The sequence below is a fragment of the Centrocercus urophasianus genome, unplaced genomic scaffold (genome assembly GCF_019232065.1).
Source record: "Centrocercus urophasianus isolate 14NV4802_14NV808 unplaced genomic scaffold, USGS_Curo_1.0 seq_12, whole genome shotgun sequence".
In the NCBI taxonomy this organism is placed as follows: domain Eukaryota; kingdom Metazoa; phylum Chordata; class Aves; order Galliformes; family Phasianidae; genus Centrocercus; species Centrocercus urophasianus.
Window position 1 is genome coordinate 15,432,527 of NW_024884364.1, and position 25,980 is coordinate 15,458,506.

Sequence of the window (25,980 nt, forward strand, 5' to 3'; positions counted from 1 at the left end):
GCATTGCTCTATATATGGTTATGGAAACGTGACAGCTTCAGTGCTTGAGACAGCAGCGTGTTTTCTGTTTCTGGACTTCACGTCTGCGCCAAGATCAGTGAAATCCTTCTAGCTCTCACTGGACAGAGTGGCATCAATCCTTGTGATCAGTTCCCAGTGTGTCTCAGATGCAACATCTGCTGCATATTGACAGACTGGGATTCTGAAAAACCTGCTGGTTTTCACATGGCCATTAAAGTTCAAGTTATCTCAGCCATGTACAGTCATTTTAATGGACTCCAGCCATTTGCTGTTTGGACAATTTATAAATGGATAATGCTCGATCACTTGACTGTTCTGACCAGCACAGCATCCCTGTCCTTAATATATTGGATATTGCAAAACCGAAGTACCTATAGGCTTTGGTAGCAGTGTCTAACAACAAGGATGCCACCTGATGCTTCCTATGCCTTCTGATGCATTTGTGAAAACTTTCCCTTTTGAACCAATTCTGCATGTGGCTTTTCCACTTAGGTGAAAGCCAGTGCCAAGGGAGTTGGCTTTCTGCAAGCTGGAGTGTGGTAGCAATGTCTTGCTCAGCAAAGCAACCTGAGAAGTAGCTACCTGCACTCAATCTCTTGTTCTAGATTGCAAAGTAAGCTATAAACACACCTCATCCACCAGAAGGCAGATGGGAAGAACAGACATTCCAAAATAAAGACAGTGATGAGTTTTAATCTCTTCCTGCTTTGCACATAGCATTCGTTTTGCAGGAGTGTAACTTTTTTATAAAAAAAAAAATCTTGCCAGGTGAATGATCCTTCTTTAAAATTATCCATCCAGTGCCCTGTCCATGAAGAGTAGCATGACTCACGTCTCTGCAGTAGTCAGTGGAGGAAAGCAATTTCTCTGAGGCAGGATCAGGGAGGTGGTGGAGTCTCCTTCTCTGGAGATGTTCAAGACCTGCCTGGATGCCTACCTGTGCGACCTGCTGTAGGGAACCTGCTTTGGCAGGGGGTTGGACTCTATGATCTCTGGAGGTCCCTTCCAACCCCTACAATTCTGTGATTCTGTGATTTGGACAACCAAACAACCACCTACATACCAAGTGCACTGAGTCAGAGCCAGTAAGTTTGTAAGAGCTGAAGCACAGCTAAGTTCTTAAGATACTTCACTCAGATGCACGTGCCTCTTCAAACATAAAAGTTATGTTCTCTTAATTATAAAGTATAATTCAGTATTTTTTCATTCACAGAATCACAGAATCACCCAGGTTGGAAGGGACCTCAAGGATCATGTAGTTCCAACCCCCCTGCCTAGCAGGGCCACCAAACATACACATTCAGATCAGGTTGCCCAGGACCCCATCCAACCTGGCCTTGAACACGTCCAAGGATGGGGCATCCACAACCTCCCTGGGCAGCCCGTTCCAGGGCCTAACCACTCTCCTTGTAAAGAAAATTCATTTCACCTGAGGCAATACCTTTGTTGCAGAAGAAATTCTGCCTGCTGCAGTGAGCTGGCTATCACAGTGTGACGTCTCCGAAGAAAAAGGCTGCTGATTGTAGCAGTCAGACCTACTCTGTCTTCCTTTATCAAATAAATCAGGATAAAAATTGCAAAAAAATGCTTATGATTTCAAGTTTAAAAAGCTGAAAAACCATTAAGTATTCCTTGTATGGAGATACATGGCTAAACATGAACCAGCAGTGCCTCTGCCCATGTATCCAAGAACTCCAATGGCATCCTGGCTTGTGTAAGTTGCCAACAGGAGCAGGGAAGTGATTGTCAGCTCTGGTGAGGCCGCACCTCGAGTACTGTGTTCAGTTTTGGGCCCCTCACTACAAAAAAAGACATGGAGTGTGTCCAGGGAAGGGCAGTGAAGCTGTGAGGGATCTGGAGCACAAGTCTTATGGGGACCGACTGAGGGAGCTGAGATTGCTCAGTCTGGAGAAGAGGAGGCTCGGGGGAGACCTTATAGCTCCCTAGAAGTGCCTGCAAGGAGGTTGTGGTGAGGTGAGGCCTCTTCTCTCAGGTAACAGTAGTAGGACAAGAAAGAATGGCCTCAAGTTGGGCCGGGGAGGTTCAGGTTGGATGTTACGAAAAATTTCTTTTCCGAAAGTGTGGTGAGGCAGTGGCACAGGCTGCCCAGGGAGGTGGTGGAGTCACCGTCTGTGGAGGTGTTCAGGAAATGTTTGGACATGGTTTAGTGGGGAAGTATTGGTGATAGATGGATGGTTGGACTAGATGATCTTGGAGATCTTTTCCAAACCTGGCGTTCTGTGATTCTAAGACACAGACTTGTTATGTTTAAATGAGTTTCCTCTTGTTTTTCTCCTGATCTTGCAGCTGTAGCACAGTTATGCAAGGTGATCTTATTTACTTCGTAAGAAAGTCTCTCTGCTGTAGAGAAAGGCATAAGTGAAGAGTGCTGCAATTCTATATGATTGATGTCTCTACTAATAATGTTAATTTTTTCAAGGTTGTCAGAAGAAAAATAGGAATGTCTGTAAAACATGGAAAACTTTTTAGGTCTGTTGCTTTTAACATTTTTCAGTTTTCAGATCCCTAAGATTATTCCAGTGAACAAACCATCAAATAGCTAATGGCAGTCAGCACACAACAGTCTTGTGATTTGCCTCACTGCTTTCATAGCAATCTGCAGATCGCCCTGAGAACTGCTGTAACCTGTTCCAGTTGTCAATAAACAGGATTTTTGAAAAGCAACCAAGGGCCTGATGATACTGACCAGATCATAGAGAGATTTTTCAAATGCAAACAAAGGCCTCTCTACATCTCTAAGTGGCTCATTTTCTGCCTTATGTCAGTGGGGAATATAATTCCACGACAGTGCCACTGATAAATCCAGTATGTTTCAGGCACATGTGTTTTGTTGGGAGATGCACTTTTTCTTTCTTTGCTTCTATATTCCCTGAGGGAGCCCGATCTAACCCCCAGGCAAGTGGAAATGAAACTGAAGTGGTAAAACGTGTGCATCGTGAAGTTAGACTGCTCTGAGTAAAACACTGCTTTTTCCCCCCCCTCACCAGGTTTTTGCTGAGCCCTCCCTCAGTCTGTTTGCACTGGAGTGCTGCAAGGGCAGAGAGCTGCACTTCAGTGAGCCTGTCAACTCCGTTCTGAATGAAGACCTTCATTTTTACACTCAGTCTGTATGGGTGAGAAGTGGACTGTAAGTATGGGAGAAATATCCTTGTTATTTGGGGGAGCTAATACTAAGCGTGTTTCCTAACAACTGCTGCCTTTTTTCATAGGATGCATTTTAGATTCTAACTTTTGGGACGTTTCAAAATCCTAAAATGTTGAATGCTAGGTTCACCTTTTGTACCAAGTTTCAAAATGAACAAGACCTCTGGGCAGAGGATGCATTTTGCCCCTGAAAGAACCACCCCTTTATCCCCATGCATTAACAAATAGTAGAGCCTGTTGTTCAAACCAGGAGCCAAAAGTAAATCAGTAAATTCCTGACTCACAGGTAGAGCAAACTTGAACTGCCTTTGTTAACGGGCTGTAAAATACCAGCTGCAAAGTGCAGTGATTTATTGTGAGCCACTGCAGTGGCTCAGTGGAGCTTGGCATGCTGCTCAGCTGCCACAGAGGCAGTGACTTGTGAGAGCAGCTCCGGGCGGATGGGACAGCTGGAGCAGTAATTTGCTTCTGCTGTTTGTTTAACCCCCCTGCGACTGGGAATAAACACCCAGGCTCTTCCGTGAAACCCATTTTAAGTCTGCAGAAATTATCTTCCAACCTCTTTTCCATCTCTCCCTTTCACCTTCTGGAGAAGCTCCCAACCGCTCTGTCCAGCCGAGTTTCAGGGCTGCACTTCAACAACAGGAACAGAGAACTTGCTGGGTCTTGTAACTGAGGCTGACTGGAAAGCACTGTCCTTCAAATATGACACACATTTCCTCTGTGCATTTTTAACCCTTTTCCCACCTCTCTCATGGCATTCACATACACAAGGCTGTAGTTTTCTTCAGAGGTCTTACTGGATACAAAAAAAAAAAAAAAAACAGTGCCAAATTTAACTACTTGGGCAGGAAACTAATGTGGACTGTTTACTGCTTATGTACACCTCTGTTGTGATTTTTATGATGAATTTCTCAAATGGATCAAATTTGGTGCCACCTAAAGTGAAAACTCTTCTACAGGTATCTGTGATAAGACTGCTTGAGCACTTGTCTGATACTTAGAGATTGATACAGAGCTTGAGCCTAATCCAGCTCATGCTCCCAGAGCGATCATCTGCTGTTGTTGCTTTTGAATTGTACTGTCACTAAGGTTGCAAAAGGCCTTTTACAGCACTCAGTCCAACCCCCATCCCTTCCCCACCTCCCTCAGTGCCTCACCCAGACATTTCATGAATACCTCCAGGGATGATGACTCCATCAGCTCCCTGGGCAGCCTGTGCCACTGCCTCACCACTCAGAAGAAATGTTTCCTAATATCCAGCCCAAACCTCCCTGGCACAACCTGAGGCCATTTGCTCTTGTCCTGTCACTATTAAATAGGAGAAGAAGTCAACTCCCATGACGCCATGAGGTGACTTGAGGCTCTCCGTGATGGCAAGCAGCTACAGTGCAAGACTGAAAACAACACATACACATTCCTGGGTGCTGGTTTACAGGAGGAAAGGCTGTCACTGGGAGTAACACCTGACTTATTTCAGTTGAGAAATACTTGTGTAGAGGTGTTACAATCTATAGGGTACCTTATGTGGGAATCTTTGTATAAGCTGTCCCTGCCTTCTCAACAGATGTGCAGAAATGGAAATTAATGGCGTTGTTCATGGAGTTGGTTGTTAAGGAAGGCTGAGGGCTTTGGGACACGGTTAAAAAGCACATGAAAGTATGTGCAGTGTTCCAGTCCTTTCCCCATCTTCCAATTAATTTCTGAGCTTTGCAGCCTGCAGAGAGTTGGGGCGGAATAATCACTTGCCTGGCTGGACTTCCTCTGAGCTCCCTGTGATGCTGTCCAGGAAGTCGAACTCCACAGCCTGTTCTCATCCTTCACTACAGCTGAGAGACTAAGGGTGTGAAGGGATTGCAGGAAGTCTGTGAGATGTAGAGTACTGCCTGTAAGTTCATGAAGATGGATTTAGAGGGGTTTGGGGCTCCTTGTCCCAAAGCCTACTGTGAGCCTTAGACAAATGACAGAGTAAGATTTATGTATATGTGATGGCTTCTTGCTGTTGTGTCACCTCAGCGAGAGAAAGCACAAGTCTGGGGTGTGCTTTGGTGAAGGGCTCCAGGGTCTGGGAAAGGTGGCATGGTGTGGCAGCTGCTATCTGCATGAAACCCCTGATGAATTTTGTCTGTGTCACCAGATATGTGCCAGCATAAGCATATGCTTTGGCAACATAAGCCAATTTCATATGAGACTGCTCAGTATTCCAGGAAAACCATTAAAAGCAGATTTTCAGTGGCTTCACAGAAAGCATCACAAGACAAAAGACAGAAATGGGTTGTAAGTATAAAGAACTTGCAGTGATTGTCAGTGCTGATCCAATACCCGTTATTTGAAAAAGCAGTGATATAACCTCACTAAGGGGCACGACACTGTTGGACCGTTTCAGCTGCATTGGAGTTCCTTCCAAACAAGGCTGGCTGTCTGCTCCCCCAGACATTCAGAATGGGAAAAGTGCACGACAGGTGCTGTAAGCACTGCTTGTGGATATTTTCTTGCTGACTTGAAGCAAAGTGTGCAGCCATCCCTCTTGTTCTTGGCAGCTGACTTTGTAAAACAGGTAACTGGGGAAACCAGTATTTGCTTTGTGTTCAGATGAGTTAATGAGTCAAACATTTAGGTTCACTGTCTGTACAACAATGTCCTATTGATTGAAACAAAGCTGATCTGTGATCCTGAGGCTGCCTTTGTAAGCAGCAACACAGCAGCTACTGAGCAGATGTCTAGATAACAAGGGATCTGTATGTACTGGTCCTTGAACTCTGTGTTAAAGGTTTCAGCCATGTTCACATTCAGATATATTCACTGCAGTAAAGTCTGTTACAGCAATTTATGGTGCTTGAAGTAAATATTTGTTATGTATTTTTGTATTCTATATGTGGAATAGCTTTAGCTGTTAAAAAAGAAAACACAGCCCGTGGCTTCCTAATTTCCTAACGCACACTCACTGCAGCCATCATTCTTCCCATCTGGGTTCATGCAGAGATTCTCAAATTTGTGGGAGGAGCTTGGGGGGAACTTCTAAGTTTGAACTAGGAGAAAGCATCTTAATTTAGACAAAACAAACAAACTGCATGAATGAGTGTTGTCCTGGAGCATAGTGATACAGCTTTGATGGTGTCCCTGCACTGGGGAGGACCGGGGCCTTAGAAGAGCACAGTCCTGAACATAAACCCGCAATTTAGTTTAGTTAACATGCAGCCTTCTGTGTTCTGCTTTCTGTATCCAGGTGGATTGCATACGAAGGATGTAATTTTTTAGGAAAGCAGATTCTCTTGGAGCCCGGTGAGATTTCCAACTGGAATGAGTACAGTGGCTGGAAAGTAATTGGCTCCCTTCGTCCGGTGAAGCAGGTACTGTAAGAGTCTGTGAGGACAATTTGTTTTAGACTGAGTTTAGTGTAAACTAACCAAGTATAAGGCTGCACATAGCGCTTCTTCAATCAGGCCAGATGATGACAGCCAGAAGGACATACGGAGAGGTTACTGAAGCAGAAAATTCTTCCACTGGCAGTTACTGAGATCTATATTAGGCTCCTAAAGGGAAATAATTCCTTGCTTCTCGGAGCCAAGCATTAGCATGTTCTCTCGATGCTCTATTTTTACATTTGCCATATAGAAATGAGAAAACCAATTCTATATTGACTTGTTTTGCAATTAACACAAATGGAAGTGAGGACAAGTTGTTCCATGCTGTAGCCTGGACTTCCAAAAGAAGGCAAGTTTATGCTGTGCCACCAGATTTTCTCTCCCTACCTCACCGCAAGTAATGTCAGTGTCACGTTCTGCCCCTCTGCCTTTCCAAGTTGCATCAGGTAGTAACACAGGTGAGCTCCACTGTGTGTGAGCCCAGCCACACGCATCTGTGGGAGGGCAACGTCCTGGCAGAAGGGAGGAGGGCAGGGAGACGAGGAGGGAATGTGAGCAGTAACTTCACTGGAAGAGTTTTCATTAGTTCTGCTGCTCAGAGAATAGCTTGTCTACACTTAGTGACAAATGCTGCTTTATTTTTAAATAACAGATTCAACTGAGGACATGTTGCAGTGAACAGCATGATCATGTTTAGCAATAGTTTGGCATTATATGCTTCCCCACTGGAAAAGGGAATTTATTTTTTTTTTAATGATTTATTAGTCTAGGAAGCTTACAATTCCCTGGAGTTCTGTGAAAGAGGTAGCCAGCAAAAGATCCCACTTTGGCACTGTTTTTACAAATAATAATGCAAATAATATGTGCCGATCTTAAAAACAGAATTCTCTCTTCAGCCACAAATACAAAGAGCTTTTGTGTTTGGTAGCATCCCTTTGTATATTGCAACAGTGAGTAACATTCTAAGTAGTACCTTGTGTATTTTGCTGGGGATTTGGGCATTTGGAGCTTGCTTTTGTTTTAAATCCTGCAGACTGAAAGCTTCCTCGAGTTTGTGCAGTCGGCTCATTGTGCCTAACGCTTCTGTGGCATATGGGTATTTTTTTAAGACTGGGATAATTCTACAAACCTGCACCACTTTACATTTCCTCCTCCCTTCTGTGTCAAGTCTGCTGGTGCTATAGGTAGTGCAAGAGAAATCTGAATGCTTGAAACTCACATGATTCAAGATAAGACACAATAGTTGTACCTTTTTAAGTTCTCTTCCTTGTAAAGAACAACTATACAGTATATTTATTGATGCATATTTGTTCATGGATGCTTGGTAGGAGAGAGGCTTTATTGTCTCTTAACATAGGGTTTACTTTATTATGGAAAAAAGGAGGTTCAAAACTGGTACTGGAGAGAGCTGCCCTTCAGTTGTTCACTTTCCTTTATTTGCTCCAAAATCAGTGAATAATGGAGGAAAAACTGAAACCCTGTAGTAGCCCTACAGAGCAGCCTTATTTTTTGAGTAAGCTGTGTAAGCAGTGATGCCAGCTGAGTACCATTTTCTATGCATGTTCAAGAGCAAAGGTCAAACTTCTGTGCTACATATTCCAGTTAGTAGTGTTGAACTTGCTGGATATGCAACTCAGCAAGTTCTGTATTCAGAAAATGAAAAGCTTGTGGATTATAGCCCATTTACTGGCCTTGGAGTGAAAGAAATGTGAACTAAAGCCATTTGCATATCACAGGGATTAGTTCTATAAATACATTAAAGTATACCCTCTCTGCCACTGCTGCTTACAGCTGTCTGTGTGAGAAACATTTAGTTCTGTCTTACGTGCACGTTCACTTCAACTAAAAATAATAGTATTTATGGTGATCATTTAGAACTGGGAATGCAGCAGTTTAGAAAACTGATGTAAGATGGAGACATTCTCCCATCAACTTTTGCAGTCTGTGTGATATGACTCTCCCTTGCCATCATTTCAGCCAGCAGTGTACCTCCGAATCAGGAACCGAGCCCAAGGCAAATACCTGACAGTAGCTGGAAGTCTGGCAGATGTAAGAGCAACATCAGTGTACGTGTCTCCATACAGCGGCAAGGATACCCAGATCTGGCACTACTGTCGTGGGCTCTTCAAATCCAAGGTGTGTTTCCAGGTGCTGGAGTGTGTTACTTTAAACTGGACTTCCTCAAGAACACAACTCACTGTGTAGATTTCCTCATTAATACCAGAATCGCTTTTGGCCTTTCCTGTGCGTCTTGAGCCAAAGCTCCCATAGGCCACATGTTCCTACTGTGTATGGACAGATTTGCTCTGTCTGCTTTGGCAAGCTGGATGGACAGCTTTTCACATCTGGCAGTGATGTTCCTGAAAGAAGGAACCTGGTTTTCTTGAAAGTCTCTCTTTTCTGAAAGTTTTATTAGCTTTGAAGAATTAGGAATTTCTCTGAAAGGGAATACATGAAGACCTTCTGTGATCAAGCTATCAGTCAACTGCTGAATAATCTGCTCCTAGCTTAATTGCCACTATGGTTACTGCAGTACTATCAGTGCCTGAAACAGAAACAAGTCGGACACAAAAGCAAGGCTCTGCGCTGGTTGGAGCTCACTTGTCTTCTTGCTTCTTAGGTTAACGATGCCTGTCTGGATGTCATTGGTGGCAGAGATGTGCCAGGGGCCAAAGTTGCACTCTGGGTAGAACATGGGAAGGAGAGGCAGAAGTGGAGACTCAATGAGGATGGAACCATCAGTTCATACCTCAGTGACCAACTGGTGCTTGATATTAAAGGTATTTAAAAAACAGACAAAGCAGAACAAAAAACAAAACAAAACAAAACAAAGCCACTCATATGTTCTAATTGCAGTATTCCTGCTCATTTGTACCTAAGTACTGAATCCCCTCTCTCTCACAAGTTTAATATTCAACTGCACAAGAAACAATCTTGCCAACAGTGGCACAAGAAAGTCTGTGGAGAACCTTACTCTTCGATCCCAGAGGTTTATAAGTAGTGCTTAGAGCAAGAAATGGCTGTTGGAAGACAAAAAAGGGAGGGAAAAGCAAACCAGAGAATAGATGTGCCTCAGTAAGAGAAATACCTGTCATGTTTTCAGACTTGTTAAAATTCTTGTTGCTTAAGTCCTAGTCCTGCTGACCAACGATGGCAGTACCACCTATGAATCTCAAATGCTAGTACTGATGGCAGTTCCTACAGTATCAGAAAGCTGTGCTGCAGGGATGTATTGAGGGAACTGGGCTTGTTTAGCTTGGGAAAGAGAAGGCTCCGGCGCGACCTCATTGTGGTATTCCAGTATTTGAAAGGAGCTTATAAACAGAAGGGGGAATGGCTGTTTACAAGGGTGGACAGTGACAGGACAAGGGGGAATAGTCTTAAACTGAGACAGGGAAGGCTTAGGTTAGATATTAAGAGGAAGTTTTTTGCACAGAGGGTGGTGACGCTTTGGAACAGGTTGCCCAAGGAGGTTGTGGATGCCCCATTCCTGGAGGCATTCAAGGGCCAGGCTGGATGTGGCTCTGGGCAGCCTGGTCTGCTGGTTGGCGACTCTGCACATAGCAGGGGGGTTGAAACTAGATGGTCATTGTGGTCCTTTTCAACCCAGCCCTTTTTGTGATTCTACCCTGAGAGTGAGGCATGCCATCTGATTGCTCTTTAGAGCATAAATTTTCTCCAGTGAACTTTTATTAATGGCATGATAAGAAGGCACCGTTACTTCTATGCTACATGTATTCTAAGGAGGCAAATTGTAAGGACTTAGTAATTCTGGGGTTGAAGTGAGTATTCAACACTAAATAATCCCCCAGATCTGACGCTATGTGTTTGCACTGTAGCAATACGTAAGTTAAAAATCCACCCACACAGTGGGAGCAGAGGCTCTGTCGAAGCAAAATGCCTTTAGCAGTCGTGCCTCTGTGCACAAAGCTGCACTGGGGACTCTGCTTCTGAACTAACAGAGCTCCTCAGGGCTCCAGCTGACAAATGAGTTTGAAGGAGACAAACAGCAGTAGAAGTGCAAACACTGCCTCATCTCTGACAGAATTTCTCTAAGATAATTTTCCTACTTCGTGGCACTTTTAAAAGATTCTGTTGAGATTCTCAGCATTTGTTTTCAAATTGTTTGCCCTCATGAGTTTGCTTTATTTTTAAGGAGGAAATTACTATGACAAGAATCACATCATTATGAATGAGCCAGAAGAGGACAAACGTTCTCAAAAATGGGATATTGAAATACTGTGAGTAAAACCCACCACAGAGATGAACCTTATGTGGTTTATCAGCACCTGGAGAAAAAAAAAGTACTACTGAAGTCACGCACCACTGGAACCTTATGCAGTAAATCCTCTGTCTTCCTTCATTCAAAGCACCACTCCTAAGCCAAGTGAATTTGCACAGACCTGAAGGATGTGAGGAAGAGCTCATGTCTTTCCCAGGGACTGAACTATAAGCTGATTCTTCGGAAGCCTCTTATGAAAGTTAATGTTATTTTTCATCTGAAGTCTTAAAGTAAATGCACAAAGCTAGACAGATGCTTTGTGGGATATGAACTGCAAGGGATAATATGGGAAAGGCTCTTTAGAAATACTGACATTTCCTTTCTCTCAGAAAATGATGAAAGCTCGTTCTTCAGCAGGTGCCCTCATGAGCTTCAAAGAGGTTGAGTTGGACTTCTTTAGACCAAGAGAAACAGTTGAGGCTCAAAGCGAAACCGAATCTCAATCCATACCTCCTGCTAAAGTGCAATTTATTTTGTTCAAAAGACAAATTTGAACTGGAATTCCCAGCTCAGTGCATGGAATGGGGCAATAAAACCCTGTTACCTCCCTAGTGTTACAGGTAGGCCCTGGTCTTGTTTGTTTCAGCAATACCTAATTTCCAAGTTTAGGAAGTTCTTTTGCAGACCCAGGGGCTGTTTCCAACCTGTGAATTTCTGAGTTATCCCTGAAGATCACCTTTATAACATGTAGGCATAGGTGCATCTATCCAGAGTATAAGCTATCCTGGGTCAGGTTAGATTTCTAAAAGATTTACAGAATTTGGAGCAGTAATGATTTTGCTCTAGCTGTATTTTGTTGTCATGTATATAGACTAATTTAATACAATGTAATTTGATCTTAAATCCATGTCTTCCTTCAGAAGATAACTCACCAGGTGCTAGCAGCCAGCCCTGCTTCATGTCAGGAACAGCACAGTGGCATTTAAAGGTTTCTCAGGCTCATCAGTGTCCTCTTAGCCCAAAGGATGAGGTGTTAGATCAGTGATGACCAGCCCAACTTGCTGGCAGTTTCTTCAATGTCAGCAAGATGCAACCATCCTACCCGCCCTCTCTTAAGATGGGCAGAGCACAGTACCTTACTGCACTGCAGTTGGTACAGGCTTGGAAAAGAACATCTTCCTCATACTGCACTGATACAGAGGAGGAACTGCAGCCACCTGTAGGGCTGCTACTACCTGAAGTGGTGGTCCTTAGCTCACTGCTAGCTTCACTGGATTCCTGCGTGACTAAATGAATTACTTCATTGAATAGATAATATTTTCTTTTCTATTTGTTTATGCAGAGTGTTTCTATTTAAGGAGTTTAGCTAAGGAATTTTAGTTTCCAAAAGCAAAAAGTGTTCCTGTGCACTTAAACAGGATTTGACCTTAAATGGAAACACATAACTCTCAGAAATAAAATATATGGATGTCTATTTTTGTATGAAATTGAGTTCTATAGCGTACTATTTAAAAATAAAGAAATACCTGTGTACTTGCACTTACTATTTTGCATTCTAAAGTTATCACAAATCTGCTGTTACAGAACTCCCGATGTATGTATATATTATTTCTACAACTAAAGCACTTGTCCTGCTTTTTTAATGTAAATCAGTATATCAGGTGTTCTCCAAGTGACTCACTTTCCATATGCAGTTTCAAAACCTGGTTGGAAGGTTCTGGTCTTTCAGGCTGAGAGCACCTAAATCATGTGGGGTGGTGTCCCAGTGCTTCATAACCAAATAAATCAGGCTTTTGTACTTCAGAGATCTTCCACGTAAAATGCCAAGCATGTATATTTTAATTGTATAAAAGTTTTTAGAAGGAATTTTTTGCTTGTCTGTTTCTTCTTTGTTAGCAGATACCAAGTACGTTCCTGTAAAGAATTTTTTTTTTCAAATGGCCTAAACAAGGAAATAAGTACGGATATTCAGTAAGACACAACGACGCTGTGTGGGGTTGCTCATTAAATACAGATCTTAGACTATCCAAATATCTGCAACACTCCCATCAGAATCCACTTGAGAGATGTGAAGATCCTTTTTCTAGGAGTAGCACTAATCTGGCAATTAAAGGCAAGATAAGCTGTTCCACTGTTACATTTCTGAGCAGCTCACCTGTTGCTGAGGCACCCACTTACCCACGGCAGTAAGGGAACTAGAAGGACATTCAGCAACAGGCAGTAGCAAAGTATTTTTATATTGCAACACACCGTTGGCAGTACAAACTAAGGTAGGATGCAAAAAATAAAATTAATGGAATGAACCTTTCACTTCAGAGATTCCATAAGGAGCTAATTCACGAAAGCATCAAAAAACTTCTATTAGACATTCAGTCCACAGTGCCAAGGCCAGGTTTTCCTTCTCTTCAGCTGAGGTAAGTTTGAGCTCCTTCACGCAGACGGTGCTGCCACTCCAAATCTGCTTCAGTGCATCCAGGTGTGACAGAGGAAAGCGCAGTCCATGAGGAGTTGGCTGAGAGGGGGAAAAAATGGGGAAAAGAGGCCACTTGAGCAGCGTGTTTGTTCTAACAGACAGGAGGGCAGGACGTAGGTGCTGACCAGCAGCATTCCTTCCCCACTTCACATGGGGATTTCCAATTGCATCCTGCAGGAGATCAGCATCACTCTGGCCATTTTCTTAATAAATGGAAATACAGTTGAAATATCTTCTACCATGAAGGGTACACCTACATGTTCCAGCACCCCTTACTGAGGCAGGGAGACCTAAGGTGTGTGTCATCCCAACTGAAGAAGCCTTTCCCTATCCATGGGTTGTTGAAGGGGGTATCTTACCATAGTTGGAGACATTAAGGGCAGGAAGATACATTCTGGGTTGTGCAACATGTTGTGCAAGTGCCTGTGTAAGACCTCAGCTACCAGTTTTCTCAACAGGTCCAGCAAAATACACTTCAAAAATTAAGTAACTACCAGGCAGAATTCCTTGCTGTAACAGCTGAGATGGTGTAGCTGCTGTGCATCCCAGGGGATACTGAATGTAGCCAGATCAAACTAGGATGTACACACTGACCAGCAGAAGGTACAGTGACCCCTCCCCCTGCTGCACATATGTCACTGTATCCAGTAGGATGTACTGAAGGACACAAAAGTAAGAGATGCTTTGGTACATGCCAATAGCTCTGTCCCCCAGAGCATAATTCAAGGCACAGATAACAAATGTTCAGCAAAACCCAACATGGCAATGTAGCTTTTGTGTGCGTAGGTCAGGAACAAACCTGTGCTGCACCTTCTTCGCTAGCGGTATCGTCATCATCTGTCCCCATCATGTGAGTTTCTCTCCTGTTCTTTAAGGAATGATAGACATACACCATTTCCTTGCGTATTTCATCCTAAGAGACAGCAGGAGAGAACAGTTACATTGTAATGATCTGCCCCATCTGACCTTAGATAAAAACCATGCACCTGCTGTGCAGAACATGGACTACATTTAGTTCTGTAGGTCTCCCCAGGAAGGCAAGAAGGTGGCACAGTGCTGTTTGACAACAATCTCATCATCCATCTCCTACCAAATCCTAAGAGGATGCAGCACCCAACCGATCCATATCTGCACAACCCTTTGAGACAGACCAAGAACTCTCATGCATGCAACACGCCCACAGCATGAAGCACAGAAGGGTGGTGCAGGGGTTATACTTACAGAATTTGCTTGATCTGGCTCCACTGTAATTACAGCATGATCCCTGAACTGCAGTTTGATTTTGCTGTCTAATCTTGGCAGTTTTCCACCTAAAAAAGAAATCAGAAAGGAAGGAAACCATATAAATACTGCAAACTGACCCTTCTGTGCCCTGCTCTCCCAGCCATTCTCTTGTACCTACATTATTTGTTACGTTCTCACCATCTGTCTCAAACACAAAGCTCACACTAGACTGCAATCTTTGCCTACCTTAAAACACCATAATCATTAAGGACAGAGTTAGCAACAGCCCTGCCATCACATCAGCAAAAGGAGTTGGTATTGAGCTCAAAACTCACCTGGAGTTAAAGAGTCAGCATCACATCCCAAGCAAGGTGGCAAACGGTTCATAATGAAATCCTTCCTCATGTCGGATGATCTCAGTTCTCTGCTGTTCTCCAGACGGTCTGCAAGCATTCTCAGAATGCTACTCAGTTTTTTTGTTGAGTCTGCTATATCCACCTGCTAAATATGCACACACAGTTCCTTTTACATGAATTCCAGCTACACAGAGACTATTCTGAAGAAAAAGAAGCACAGTAATGAAGTAACGATCTGGAAAGATAGGAGAGGACCACCAAAGGGTAACAATTACTTTCTCCCAAAACAACAATACTGTTTCTTTTACATGTTCCACATAAACTGCTCACACATCAAAGCTGAAGCTAAGTTTTCCTCACTGTGGGGATGCCCACAATGCTGAAGGGCCTGCAAGTGTACCTGAAGGAGAGAACTGTTCCTTCTTCATGCTGATAAGCTGATCAGCAGCACAACCGACTACCATAAGGACACACGCTGCAACATACAGCTCCATTAACTTTTCAAAAGTTAGACCTGGTGGAAACTATGCCTACCTGACAGCTCCAAACCAAAAAGCATCCTTTGAGAAGAAGTGAGCCACACAAGGCCACTGTGATACTGAAGAAAGGAAGTGCAGCAAACTGGACAACACTTCAGCTGCACCAAACCTCCAGCCACCCTGAAGTCTGCAAAAGCTGCTAGACAAGACAGTGCCTTTACACTGAGTTCTCAGAGCAGATCAGCAAGACCCACGCTTGCCACTGCGCTGAAGTTCCAGCTGGATGCACTGTTTTTCCCTCAGACCCTCTTACTTACCATAAGCAGTCTCCTTGGGATGCTTGTCCTCAAGGCCACATCCTCTTTTGCAGTATTGAATACAAGGCCAGGAATTGCATCCAATAAGAAGTCTCCCCAGGAGCTGCAGGATGGGAAGAAAGAATAAGAATTACTGAAATGGCTGCACTGAAGTAAAACAGGCATACTTTATTGTGTGTTGGATAGTATCACTTAACATTCTTTTGAAGCACTTCCATTGCTATAAGAAACATGTCCAGGGCTATCAACTTCAGCATAGATGCATTTTTAGCTTTGCTACAAAGTTACGATCACAGGAAGAAGACCCTAGTATATCTCTACAGGGATTTTTAAGATACTTAGATACCTAACAGTCACCTTGTAGCGAGGGGTCTTCTGTGTGTGTTAGATCCCCATTCTGTGGCTGAATACATTCCAAAAAGCTATCTTTTGCTCTCCATGTTTCCATTCCCCAGCTGAGGTAAGTCAGAGGAGGGAGGGTTCCCACCTGCATCTTCGTCCTGTAGCCTGAGTCAATCTCACCAGGACCAGGTGTGCCCCTCATGCAAAAAAATGTTGTCCTGTCTACCTGTGGTCTCTCCCTACCTCACCTTCAAAGAACAGTGAGACATCTTACATTTCTTACAGCTTCCCTCCTCTTCCACCGAATTCCCACATCAGCAACTATCTTCAGGAACCCATTACTGTGACAAACTGCCCTGCTTACAACAAATGCCACCAGACTTGTCTTCCTGCCTCAGGCGGAGGTCTGGCCTGGAGAAACCTCACCCCAGTGCACAGTGCAGTCCCTTTGGGCTCAGAGCCCGAAATTCCTCAAGGTGCCATTTCGCCAGCACTGGAAGTGCTGAGGAAGTACTGAGGAACTGCCCTTTCCACACATAAGGCTGTCAGGTCTCCAGCAACATTGTTATAAAGAACTTGTCTGTCCAACACTACCTGACACACAACAACTCGGCATTGATCACACCGGACAAAACCTGCCCTGCACACCTAGGACCACTCCTGCACACCAATACAGCAAACCCACTTCCATCAGTACATCAAAGCACGCTTCTCCTGGTGTCACCCTCCTGTCTGTTCAGTTTGCTGCACCGGGGATGAGAAAAGCTCCAGGCCAACAGGAGGGTGGTGTACAAAAAAAGGACAGGGAATGGGAGGTGGAACAGGACTTCAGCTCAGTTGTGCCCCCAAACACAGCCAAAGCAGCTCAGTGCTAACACTGCCACCTAGAGAATAAATGAATTCAAACACTCTGCAGCAGCCATCAGCACTTACAGAAAATAATTTTTTGCCTTCTCAGCAGAAGATTATAAGTTAAAAGCCATAGAACCCATTTTTGATGATGAACTCACACAGCTTCACCTTAACCTTGCTCCAGTGTGGAGAACTGCCCAAGTTAAGAGTTACCAGCAGCACTGACATCCCAGCCTTACAGAATGGTACACCTGGTTAGAAATGCATCTTAGAATCATCTAGAACATGCCAAAACTTGTTCTGTCCTATGCTGTAACAGAAATCCTTCCTGATTCCCAACTCAGGCCAATGGCTCCAAACCCAGCACATGAGAGCAGCTGACTGAGTTGCAGCAGCATTTCCCTGTGCGATGAAAAGGTTTCAGTGGGCACAAGCATTGGATGCACGTCAAAGGAAATCTGCCTTGCATGCATGGGATAGGAGATGAAAAGCACAGATAAGCAGAAAACACAAGCAAAGAAAGAATGTGCAGCAAGTTCACCAGTACGGCGTGGGTGACTATGAAATGCAAGAGAGGAGGAGATGAAAGGAGCAATCCCCGACTCTCTCTCTGGATTATGAAACAAACAGCAATTGTAGCCACTGCTGAGAGTTCTAAACGTGACAGTGAGCTTCCTGTTGTAGTGTTACCTTCCACATTAACGCCTGTTGATGATAAACAATAAAGTAGCCAATTAATATGCCAATGAGGTTGCTGAATAAAAAGCTTTGTTTACAAGGAAGTGTTTCTCTCCTCTGTTTCCCCCAACCTCCGCAACTGAAATTACAGCTACCTGAATGCTGGCCTAGATCTTGTCATTAACAGCAGGGTACGTAGGTGACAGTAGGGCACCTCACATATTCCATTCCACTGTGTTTCTATGCCCTATCCGTGCATTACCTCACAGACAAACAAAAGATACAAGGACTGAATGGGACAAACACAGAAAAGAGCTCAGCAGAGTTCATCACAAGGTTGTATTTTAACTGTAAGACATCACTTCATTGAAACGCGGGCTTCAGGTCCATGCTATTCACACACATTGCCTGGAAGATGAAAGCCATTTTCAGAAGTGACAGAAACAAGAAAGAGTAAGGAGGAATTACTTGTTTTGGTAGGTACTGATGGTCACGTGTGTAGAATGAGATACACCAGGAGGTGTGTCAGCTTGGTGAATTGTCCCTCTTGGGAAGTACAGTAAGTCACCCGGCTGCAAAAAAAAGGAAAAAGAGTTGATACTCTTTATAACTTTTTATACTCTTTTTAACTTTAGGGCACATGTTCAAACCTTACTGCACTGTTACCCAAACAAAGAAAATGCTCTCTAAGCAGACAGACAGACAACATGGATTGGTTCTGTTTCTTTAATCACAAAATAGGGAGATACCCCACTTACATTTTAATAACAGAGCGCTCTATGCTAGAAAGTCTGAACTTTCCAATTTACTGTTAGTATTAACTGTACACCTGCCTGAAAACACAAAGCAAGCCTTGAAGGGTAGAAAGCACACACAGTCCTACTCAGCTGCGTAACAGGGACAGAGCAGCAGCTGAGAGGAACCTGCTGAAAGTACAGCAAGCTAGCAGAGCAGACCTCAACAAAGTAGAAAGCTGCTGTTCCACAAGAAAGGACAAATATCCTGTATGGACCATAAGCTGCTGCAGTACTGCTGTCTTAAATTCTCAGCTGTAGCACTTAAAAATATCAAGTACAACCTCTCCCCTCCTCCCTTTCTTCTCACTTACCTAAATTAAATCCCCAGGCAGATACACTTTAGACTAGGCAGTCAATGTAAGAGAGAAGTGTGCAGCAGGCCACATCACATCCAATAAAGAGGTTACCTACAGTTTCCCCTACAAACATCTACAGAGCTGCACAGCACAGTCAAGGAGAAAAGTCATGAAGCAGCAATGGTGAAATTGGATTCCATTTTAATTTTACTCTTCCTTAAATGTGGTCCCATCAAAAGAAGTAGAGATCACTGTCGCTCACAGCAGTCTTCACTGCAAAGTGTGACTCCTACTCATCTCATCTCCTCGGTAATCTTATCAGCACAAAGCAATGAACCAGCAAGCAAAACGTTCATCAAGTAGAACAAGCACTCTGGGTTGCAACAGGCAGAAGAGGACGGGACAGAGCAGCTCCCAAGAGACACAACGAGGTTCTGAGCACTTCAGCTTGTTCTTACTTCTGAACTGGATAAAGGAGGGGCAGACACAGGAGGGGATATCAGCAGGGTAAAACAGGAAACCACTTGAGGGATGGCCAACCGCCAACCAGCTCTGTGCCTGACATCAGTAAGAAGCCAGCCGTGTCCACAGCCTGCTGAATGCTCACCAAGACCAGCTGCACTCTGGGACTTGAGGCACAAACCAGCACACTCCCATGCACACCCAGCTACTCAGAGAGAGATCTGAAGTACATCTCCAACTGGTCCGTTTGTTCCAAACTGCCCGCAAACGGCAGGCAGAAGTGCAAGAAAGGAGAAGGGAAATATTCTACTGAAAGGTTTAGGGAAGAAATACTGGTCTGTACATCCTTGGCAGAAACTGTCACACAGACAACCAAAATCTAACAGAGATGACTCAAAAGAAAAGGGGCACAGGAAGCGAACAGCAAACCTGGAACATTTTTAAGGCCTTTTCAGGGCCAGAGGCCAGTACTTTCACTGCACTGACATCAGTAAACGGCCTGTGGAATGCAATGTTATTCCATAAAAATCCAGCCCAACGTGTTGTGGAAAGAAAAAAAAAGGAATAACTGTAATTCATTAGGCTTTGTATCAAGCAATACTTTCTGACAACTGAAAATCACTGTCAGATTGCACAGCCAGTAAAGGTCAGCACCATTACAACGCAGAACGCTGTTCCTACACATACCTGCTTGCACAGGTAAGTCAGAACACAGGGAAGAGGAAGGACCTTGCCCACACAGGCCCTGTTGATAAGACACGAGGCACAGAAACTACAGAGGCTTCTGAAACAGAGCAGCACTGCCTGCTGGGTAAGTAACCCCCTTCTGAAGTACAACTACATAAACCACAACAGGCCAAGCACCAGATCTCCTGCCATCAGAAAGGCTGTATTCATTAGCCCTCATTAAACGCTCTTTTTATTCCAAATAACAAGACACAGACAAGCATCTGGTTTTCAGGTTTGGAAAAAAAGAAAAACAATACAAGTCAAGACAGTTTTTTTAGTTTCTGCTTTTGTTTATCAGTCAGGTATTATATATGCCATATATTCACCAGAACAGTGCACAAAGGGACCAGCCTGACTGATCACAGACAGCATGCAGCAGCACAAAACACTTCGTAACTGTGATTAAAACCAATGTATTTTCTACAGGGAACTCTACGAACATGTACCCAGTACTCTGCCTCGTAACTAAAGAAGTATTAGAGAATTTCCAGAAAGAACTGCTTCTTGGTCCATTATTTAAATCCTAAAGCAACCAATGCCTTTGAAAAAAGATAACTCAGACAACTATGACATTTCTCATACTCATAGTATTTTGTGCACCAATCCTTCCCCACAATTTTGCAACTGCAAGAATTCAGGATACTGTCTTCTAGAGAAGAATCATTTTAAATATAACTACTTTTCTCACACCTACAGTTCAGCCCAGTTAAAGAAGTTCAATTCTAATACCTTTAACACAAATTCATGCGTGGGATTCCCAATCCTATCTTCAGATTCCACGTTATACTCCCGAGCTAAGTGCACCGTTGGTTTATAGAGCCGCCAATGCTTCTCGCCTTCCAGCTGGAGGATGAACACCTGCAAAGGACCATAAACCCAAGTGCACAATGAAGCCTTGCTTCCTACCACGCATTCAACTCATCAGAAGTGTTAATGCACCGTCTTACTCGGGATGTCTGTGGAACCATGCCAGAAACCAGAGCCAGGAAGCAAACACGATGACACAGGGCGGTTCTCTGACAACAGAAGAGACGTATTTCACCTGCCCTGCTCCCAGCTACCTCACAGCCCAGGGAGCAGGATTCCTCTCCTGAGGAATTTGTGCATGTCTATAATGCAGAAATTTACATCCAAAGTATTTTCCTAGGCTTCACTTAGAGACAGCAGAAAGAAAACTTAGGAAGTAAGATCTGCTTTATCCTACCTAAAGCAGGCACTTGGAAATCCCCATTTTTCCCAAATTACTTCAAAAAGCATTAGACAACTAACTTAAAAGATAAGATTTAGCCGAAGGTTGTTAGAGTTAGGGTGGTATGGTTAGGTTGTTGTTAGACTTGATGATCTTTAAGGCCTTTTCCAACCTGAGTGATTCTGTGTGATATGTCAGAATCTGCAAGTTCCAGAGCTGCTAAAGAAAAATGAAATGTACGTGTTTAATGTGGAAAAAAAACTGGTACTGCAGCCCAACTTGAAGAACTGCTTTTTTAACACGCTGGTTGTTGGAATGCTTCTTTTAGAAGCACACTCTGTGTGATACTGCCATTAGACACCTCAGTACCCATTCAGTAAAAGTAAAGAGGGGGGAAAAAAAACAACCATAAAGAAACATTGTAACTTATCAGTGGAAAAACATTTTTCTGTAAGAAATTACTTTATGAGAGAAGGGAAGAAAAACCACACAGAGAGACCAGCAAAACCCCACGTCTATTCCCACAGACAATGTTGTGCTGCCCTACCTCAACATCATCGTAGTGAGGGGGAAGGCCCTGGGACCCCTGTGGAGTAATATAGACATTTGATCCGACCAGAGACCCAAAGTAGCACTCCAGCTTCTCTTGAATCTTCCACAGCTCTTCCTGCAAAAAGAAAAGGATATGTTACTGCTGGAGACCTCAGCCAGCCTGGCCACTACCCAGCTCTCATGCTCCCTGGCTACTCAGTGGTTCTTCTAGGGAAGAACCAACTGGGACACTGAGGCTGGGAAGGGATGGACAGGGTTAGGCACAGATGGAAATTCACCTACCACCTCCTATGAACAACAGAACTTCTTAATAAAAGAAACATACGCATGACTTTCATTATACTAGCTACTACCAAAGAGTCTACACAAAGATTAGAGAGCTTTTTGCGGCGACTCCAACTGTAGGTAGCACTTTGCAGTTACACAATGAAGGAGATAAAACATCTCTGACATGCTTTTTTTTTATATGCCTTAGATATATTGCAGCATATGTATCAGGTTATTTGTGTGTGGAGTAAGCCAGCTTTAGAGATGCTCAAAGCAAGCACCTTTGGTATCTTTCAATCTGTTAGAACTGCTTTGCTCCTCCACAACTGAAAATGTACATTAAAATTTAACAGATGCATGTCAAGAGATGCTTCTAAAAACCTTCAAAGCACAAAGCTGGTGAAGTACATCATAACAGATGCTGAAGAATGCTGATAAGACTTCACCTTCCCCACATTACCACTCATCTGCGCAAACAGTGGCAGCAGTTACAAACACCACCACACCACCACAAAACCCTCTAATAGGTTTTAATTCATCTGCTAGCTTTAGCTAGGCAAAATGAAGGCGCCAAAATGACAGGCTTTTCAGGAGTTAAAGAGCTGTACATTCCTGTCCTTACAGAATACTTCTTTGTTAAATTGCAGGCACCACAGGACAGAAAAGAACTACTTAAATCCAAGCGTAAGCACCTGAGTCCTTGACACAACTGTGCAGGCACCACTGCCTCATTCTGAATGCTTCTGATTGGAGAAGCATGGAAAAGAACAAGAGAGGACAATCACCAAAACTGAGGTACAAATCCAAGGTACAATTCAAAGCCAATTCATCAGAAAGAACTGTGGTGTCCTGCACCTACATTATTTTGCGCCTTACCCTCCACTGAACTGGCATAAATGCTCTATTTGCACATGAGAACAATGGGACAAAAACTAAAGCAGACAGTGATAAATAATCATCAACATTACGCATTCAGATCTGTTTAAATTTTTATGTGACAAAGCAAATCCTTAAAAAGGAATACTTAATTTTATAGCGTAACTCATGTTTTTCTTGCTGCAGAGCACTGAAGCATGACGGACTGCACAAAATTATAAACCATGTTTTATTTAACACAGCTCATATATGGTTTCAGCAGGCCACCGATGTCAGCTCCTTCACCTGGACCTTCTGGGGGCAGAGACAAAGCTCTGTCCAGCACGCCTCAAGCAAAACACACTGCATTACAAAACACATATTAGTTTTACTTAAACTCATGAAATGACCCAACCTTAAACCTCTGAGGCTGATGGAACTGTATGGTTGCCTTTTTCTGGTCAAAGTCCCTCTTCAGCTGTGCGTAATTCACTCTGCCTTCTTTATTTAAAACCTTCTTTTTTCCATTTACACATCTGCAGATATTTACATCACGCCCATAGTACAGCCCTTGGCTGCACAGCTCCTTCAGATCTGACAGCTGGAAGAGGGACTGGTAGTAAGCAGCCAGTAGGGGATCGTTTCTCTGAACAAGCAGCGGCTTTTCCTCCCAGTACTCCTTGAAAAACTCCTCTGGTTTGATGGGAGAGATCAGGCTTGCGAAGAGGCTGTCTGGGTTCTCAAAATCCATGACTGATGGCAAACAAGCTGCTTCCACCTTTGCTCGTTTGGACTGCACCTGCATTTCCATCCCCACCTCAGCATGCTTCCTTCCCTTCTTGGGCATGGTCCTGTTCAAGAGAAGAGAGATGTAACAGTCAGCCAGCACCATAACCTCATGGGTCCTGTGCAGCTCCTCCAGCCTTCTCCAGTGGGGTACAGCAGCACACTGGAAACAGCTCTCCTTTCAGGTGCTCACTATTCTTTCCAAGTGGCAGAAAAGATAATGCCCCTAGCAGATCTCAAACCCGCTTTCAGTTCCTCTGCAAAGGGCTCTACTGGGTGCTGTTGCACACAGAAATGGCAATCCCACACCTGAATCTGTACTAGAAGCACAAAGAATCCAAATGGCCACATGAGAGATCTTTATAAATGCAGAAATCCAACCATCCTGTTAGAATGCTCTTTTGTAGCAATAGCAACATTTTTTTTTAATAGCTCAGATGTAAGAGATTTAATAACATGCAAAGGGGTGGAGAGGGATAAAAGATAAGCTCGCACCCCATTGCTGCAGTTACCAGAGAGCAGCCCCAGCAGTACCTATGAAGCAGGTGAGGGAACACCTGGTATCACAGCACACGCTTGGAGCACAACAGGCAGCAATATCAAGGAGAGGAACATGGGAACAGCAAGCACAAATTTAAGAGCTGGTTGCTGGGAGGGGAGAAGGCTCCAAAGAACTGAAAAAGCCGAAGGCAACTGCCACAGTAAATACTGCATTTGGTGTGGCCAGTTCTAGCAAAACTAAGTTTACAGAAGAGAGGGAATGCTTTTAGGCCTTTGTGTTGATGCTGTGCAATCACAGCAAAACATACAATGGTACAGCTCTGCCTACATCTCCACAAAGTTGTCAAACTTTGCATGGTTTATGTAGGCTATCAAGAGAGCTTTTTAATCGAAATATAGGCAGTTAAAGTTGGAAGTCATTTACTTTGTTCTTCTAGGCAGATAATCCGCTCACATATTGTTACATAAAAATAATTATAAACAACAACAACAAAAAAAGACTGCCTGCTAGCCTCTGGGGTCTGGCTAACTGCAGCTAGCACTGGGCTTGTCTGAGCACGTCTGTGAGCCAATGGGAGCAGCCACAGCTGCTGCTGCTTTCATTCTGAAGTAAAATTATGGCTCTGCTCTCAAAAATGGCTCTGATCTCAAAAATAAATGCTCTCACGCTTTCATTTACACAGATCTCTTACCATAGAAACACAAAGGTTGGAAAAGATCACTAAGACCACCCAGTCCAACCACCAACCCACCCCACCATGCCCACTATCCATGTCACTCAGTGCCACATCCACACAGCTCTTGAACACCTCCAAGGACAGTAACTTCACCACCTTGCTGAGCAGAATGTGCCAGTGTGCTGCCACTGTTTTGGAGATTTTTTCCTATTATCCAACCTGAACCTCCCCTGGCCCAACTTGAGGCCTTTCCCCCTCATCATATCACTGTTACCTGGGAGAAGAGGCCTACCCCCAGCTCATCACAGCCTCCTTTCAGGCAGTTAGAGAGCAATGAGGTGTCCCGAGCCTCCTCCAGACTGAACAATCTCAGCTCCTCAGGCGCTACTCACAGTATTTGTGCTCCACACCATCACAGCCCCACTGCCCTTTTCTGCACACGCTCCAGGGTCCCCGTGCCTTTCTTGTAGCGAGGGGCCCAAAACTGAACACAGCACTCCAGTGCGGGGTACAGGGGAAGCACACTCCAGCGCTACCAATACAGGCACACGCACGCAGTCCCCAGCTCCCTCACTCAGCAGAAACTGCTACGCCAGCTCCCGGATACAGCGTCTCACCGCGAGTTCCTCCGGCAGCCCGGAGCCACACGTGGCCACTATCACGCTCTTTCCAGCAGGGAAGAACGCAGCGCGTAGAGCTGCAGTGCCAGCACTTACACGTGCAGCCGCGCTGATCGGGGCACGGGGCTCGCCCACGCTGCCGCCCGACCCGGTGCCCCAGCAGCCCACGCCGCTGCCCTGCCCTGCCCTGCCCGGCCCGGCCCGCCCCGCGTCACGCGAGGCCCGGGTCTCACCCCCCTCACCCACGAACTCCGTCCCGTCGCCATAATTCGCCCCCCCACACACACACACGCGGCTCACCCTGCCTGGCGCACAGGCCGCGGAGCGGGGCGGGGCCAGAGGAGGTGTTCAGCGGCCGCCACAAAATGGCGGCGGTGCGCAGGGCGTGCGCTCTTGGCTGGGGTGTGGGCTTTGCTGTGGGTAGTGGAGAACGAAGTGCCCGGGGTATGTCTTGTTCGTGGATCGGGGGCTTAGCTGCAGAGCCCATCTGCTGATGATTCCCGAAGTCTTTAGTGTCTTCACTGAGCACATAAAAGCTTGCGGAAAAGAATGTTAGTTGTCTTTGTTAAGGATGCCCGTTAATGGGTTACTTTACAGTGACGTGAGGAGTCAGAGAAATAACTAGGCAGGTTTGGGTGAGCTTTTGTTCTTGTGTGCTGACAGCTCCAAGCACACCTCGTAGAACTACTGGCACAAGGTGAATTTTGGAAACCTCAGCAGCCGTTCAGTGTATGGCTGATAGCTGCAGGTGGTTA

General features: G+C 44.5%; 2 protein-coding genes across 5 annotated transcripts in view; one reads left to right on the forward strand and one right to left on the reverse strand.

Moving 5' to 3' along the window:
- Positions 1-12,639, forward strand: part of CRYBG3 (crystallin beta-gamma domain containing 3) — a 90,390-nt gene extending 77,751 nt beyond the window's left edge. The window contains exons 18-22 of the mRNA XM_042809649.1: positions 3,030-3,169; positions 6,413-6,536; positions 8,529-8,687; positions 9,172-9,331; positions 10,708-12,639. Of these exons, the coding sequence (XP_042665583.1) occupies positions 3,030-3,169; positions 6,413-6,536; positions 8,529-8,687; positions 9,172-9,331; positions 10,708-10,796 (672 nt within the window). The 3' untranslated portion in view covers positions 10,797-12,639. The remainder of the gene's footprint in view (positions 1-3,029; positions 3,170-6,412; positions 6,537-8,528; positions 8,688-9,171; positions 9,332-10,707) is intronic.
- On the reverse strand, positions 12,583-25,564 carry RIOX2 (ribosomal oxygenase 2). Of its 4 annotated transcripts, none has more exons than XM_042811118.1 (10): positions 25,526-25,564; positions 23,057-23,492; positions 21,515-21,634; positions 20,508-20,636; positions 17,963-18,066; positions 15,623-15,725; positions 14,806-14,971; positions 14,468-14,556; positions 14,046-14,159; positions 12,583-13,285 (listed from the first exon to the last, which is right to left on the reverse strand). In XM_042811118.1, the coding sequence occupies exons 2-10, from the start codon at positions 23,486-23,488 to the stop codon at positions 13,121-13,123; spliced, it is 1,422 nt and encodes a 473-aa protein (XP_042667052.1). In that variant the 5' UTR covers positions 23,489-23,492; positions 25,526-25,564; the 3' UTR covers positions 12,583-13,120. The 4 variants fall into 4 exon arrangements, with proteins under 4 accessions (XP_042667052.1, XP_042667053.1, XP_042667051.1 ...); XM_042811119.1 differs by having other exon boundaries at positions 25,468-25,545; XM_042811117.1 differs by lacking the exon at positions 25,526-25,564 and adding an exon at positions 25,223-25,341.
- Positions 25,565-25,980: the final 416 nt, after the last annotated feature.

What these genes read in the sequence shown, in the direction of transcription:
- RIOX2 (XM_042811118.1), bottom strand. Translation starts at nt 23,488, where the DNA reads ATGCCCAAGAAGGGAAGGAAGCATGCTGAGGTGGGGATGGAAATGCAG. An exon ending in CGCATGAATTTGTGTTAAAG is followed by an intron (nt 18,067 to 20,507) that starts GTATTAGAATTG and finishes TTTTTTTTGCAG; the next exon opens with CCGGGTGACTTACTGTACTT. An exon ending in GCGAAGAAGGTGCAGCACAG is followed by an intron (nt 13,286 to 14,045) that starts GTTTGTTCCTGA and finishes TCCCCCTCTCAG; the next exon opens with CCAACTCCTCATGGACTGCG.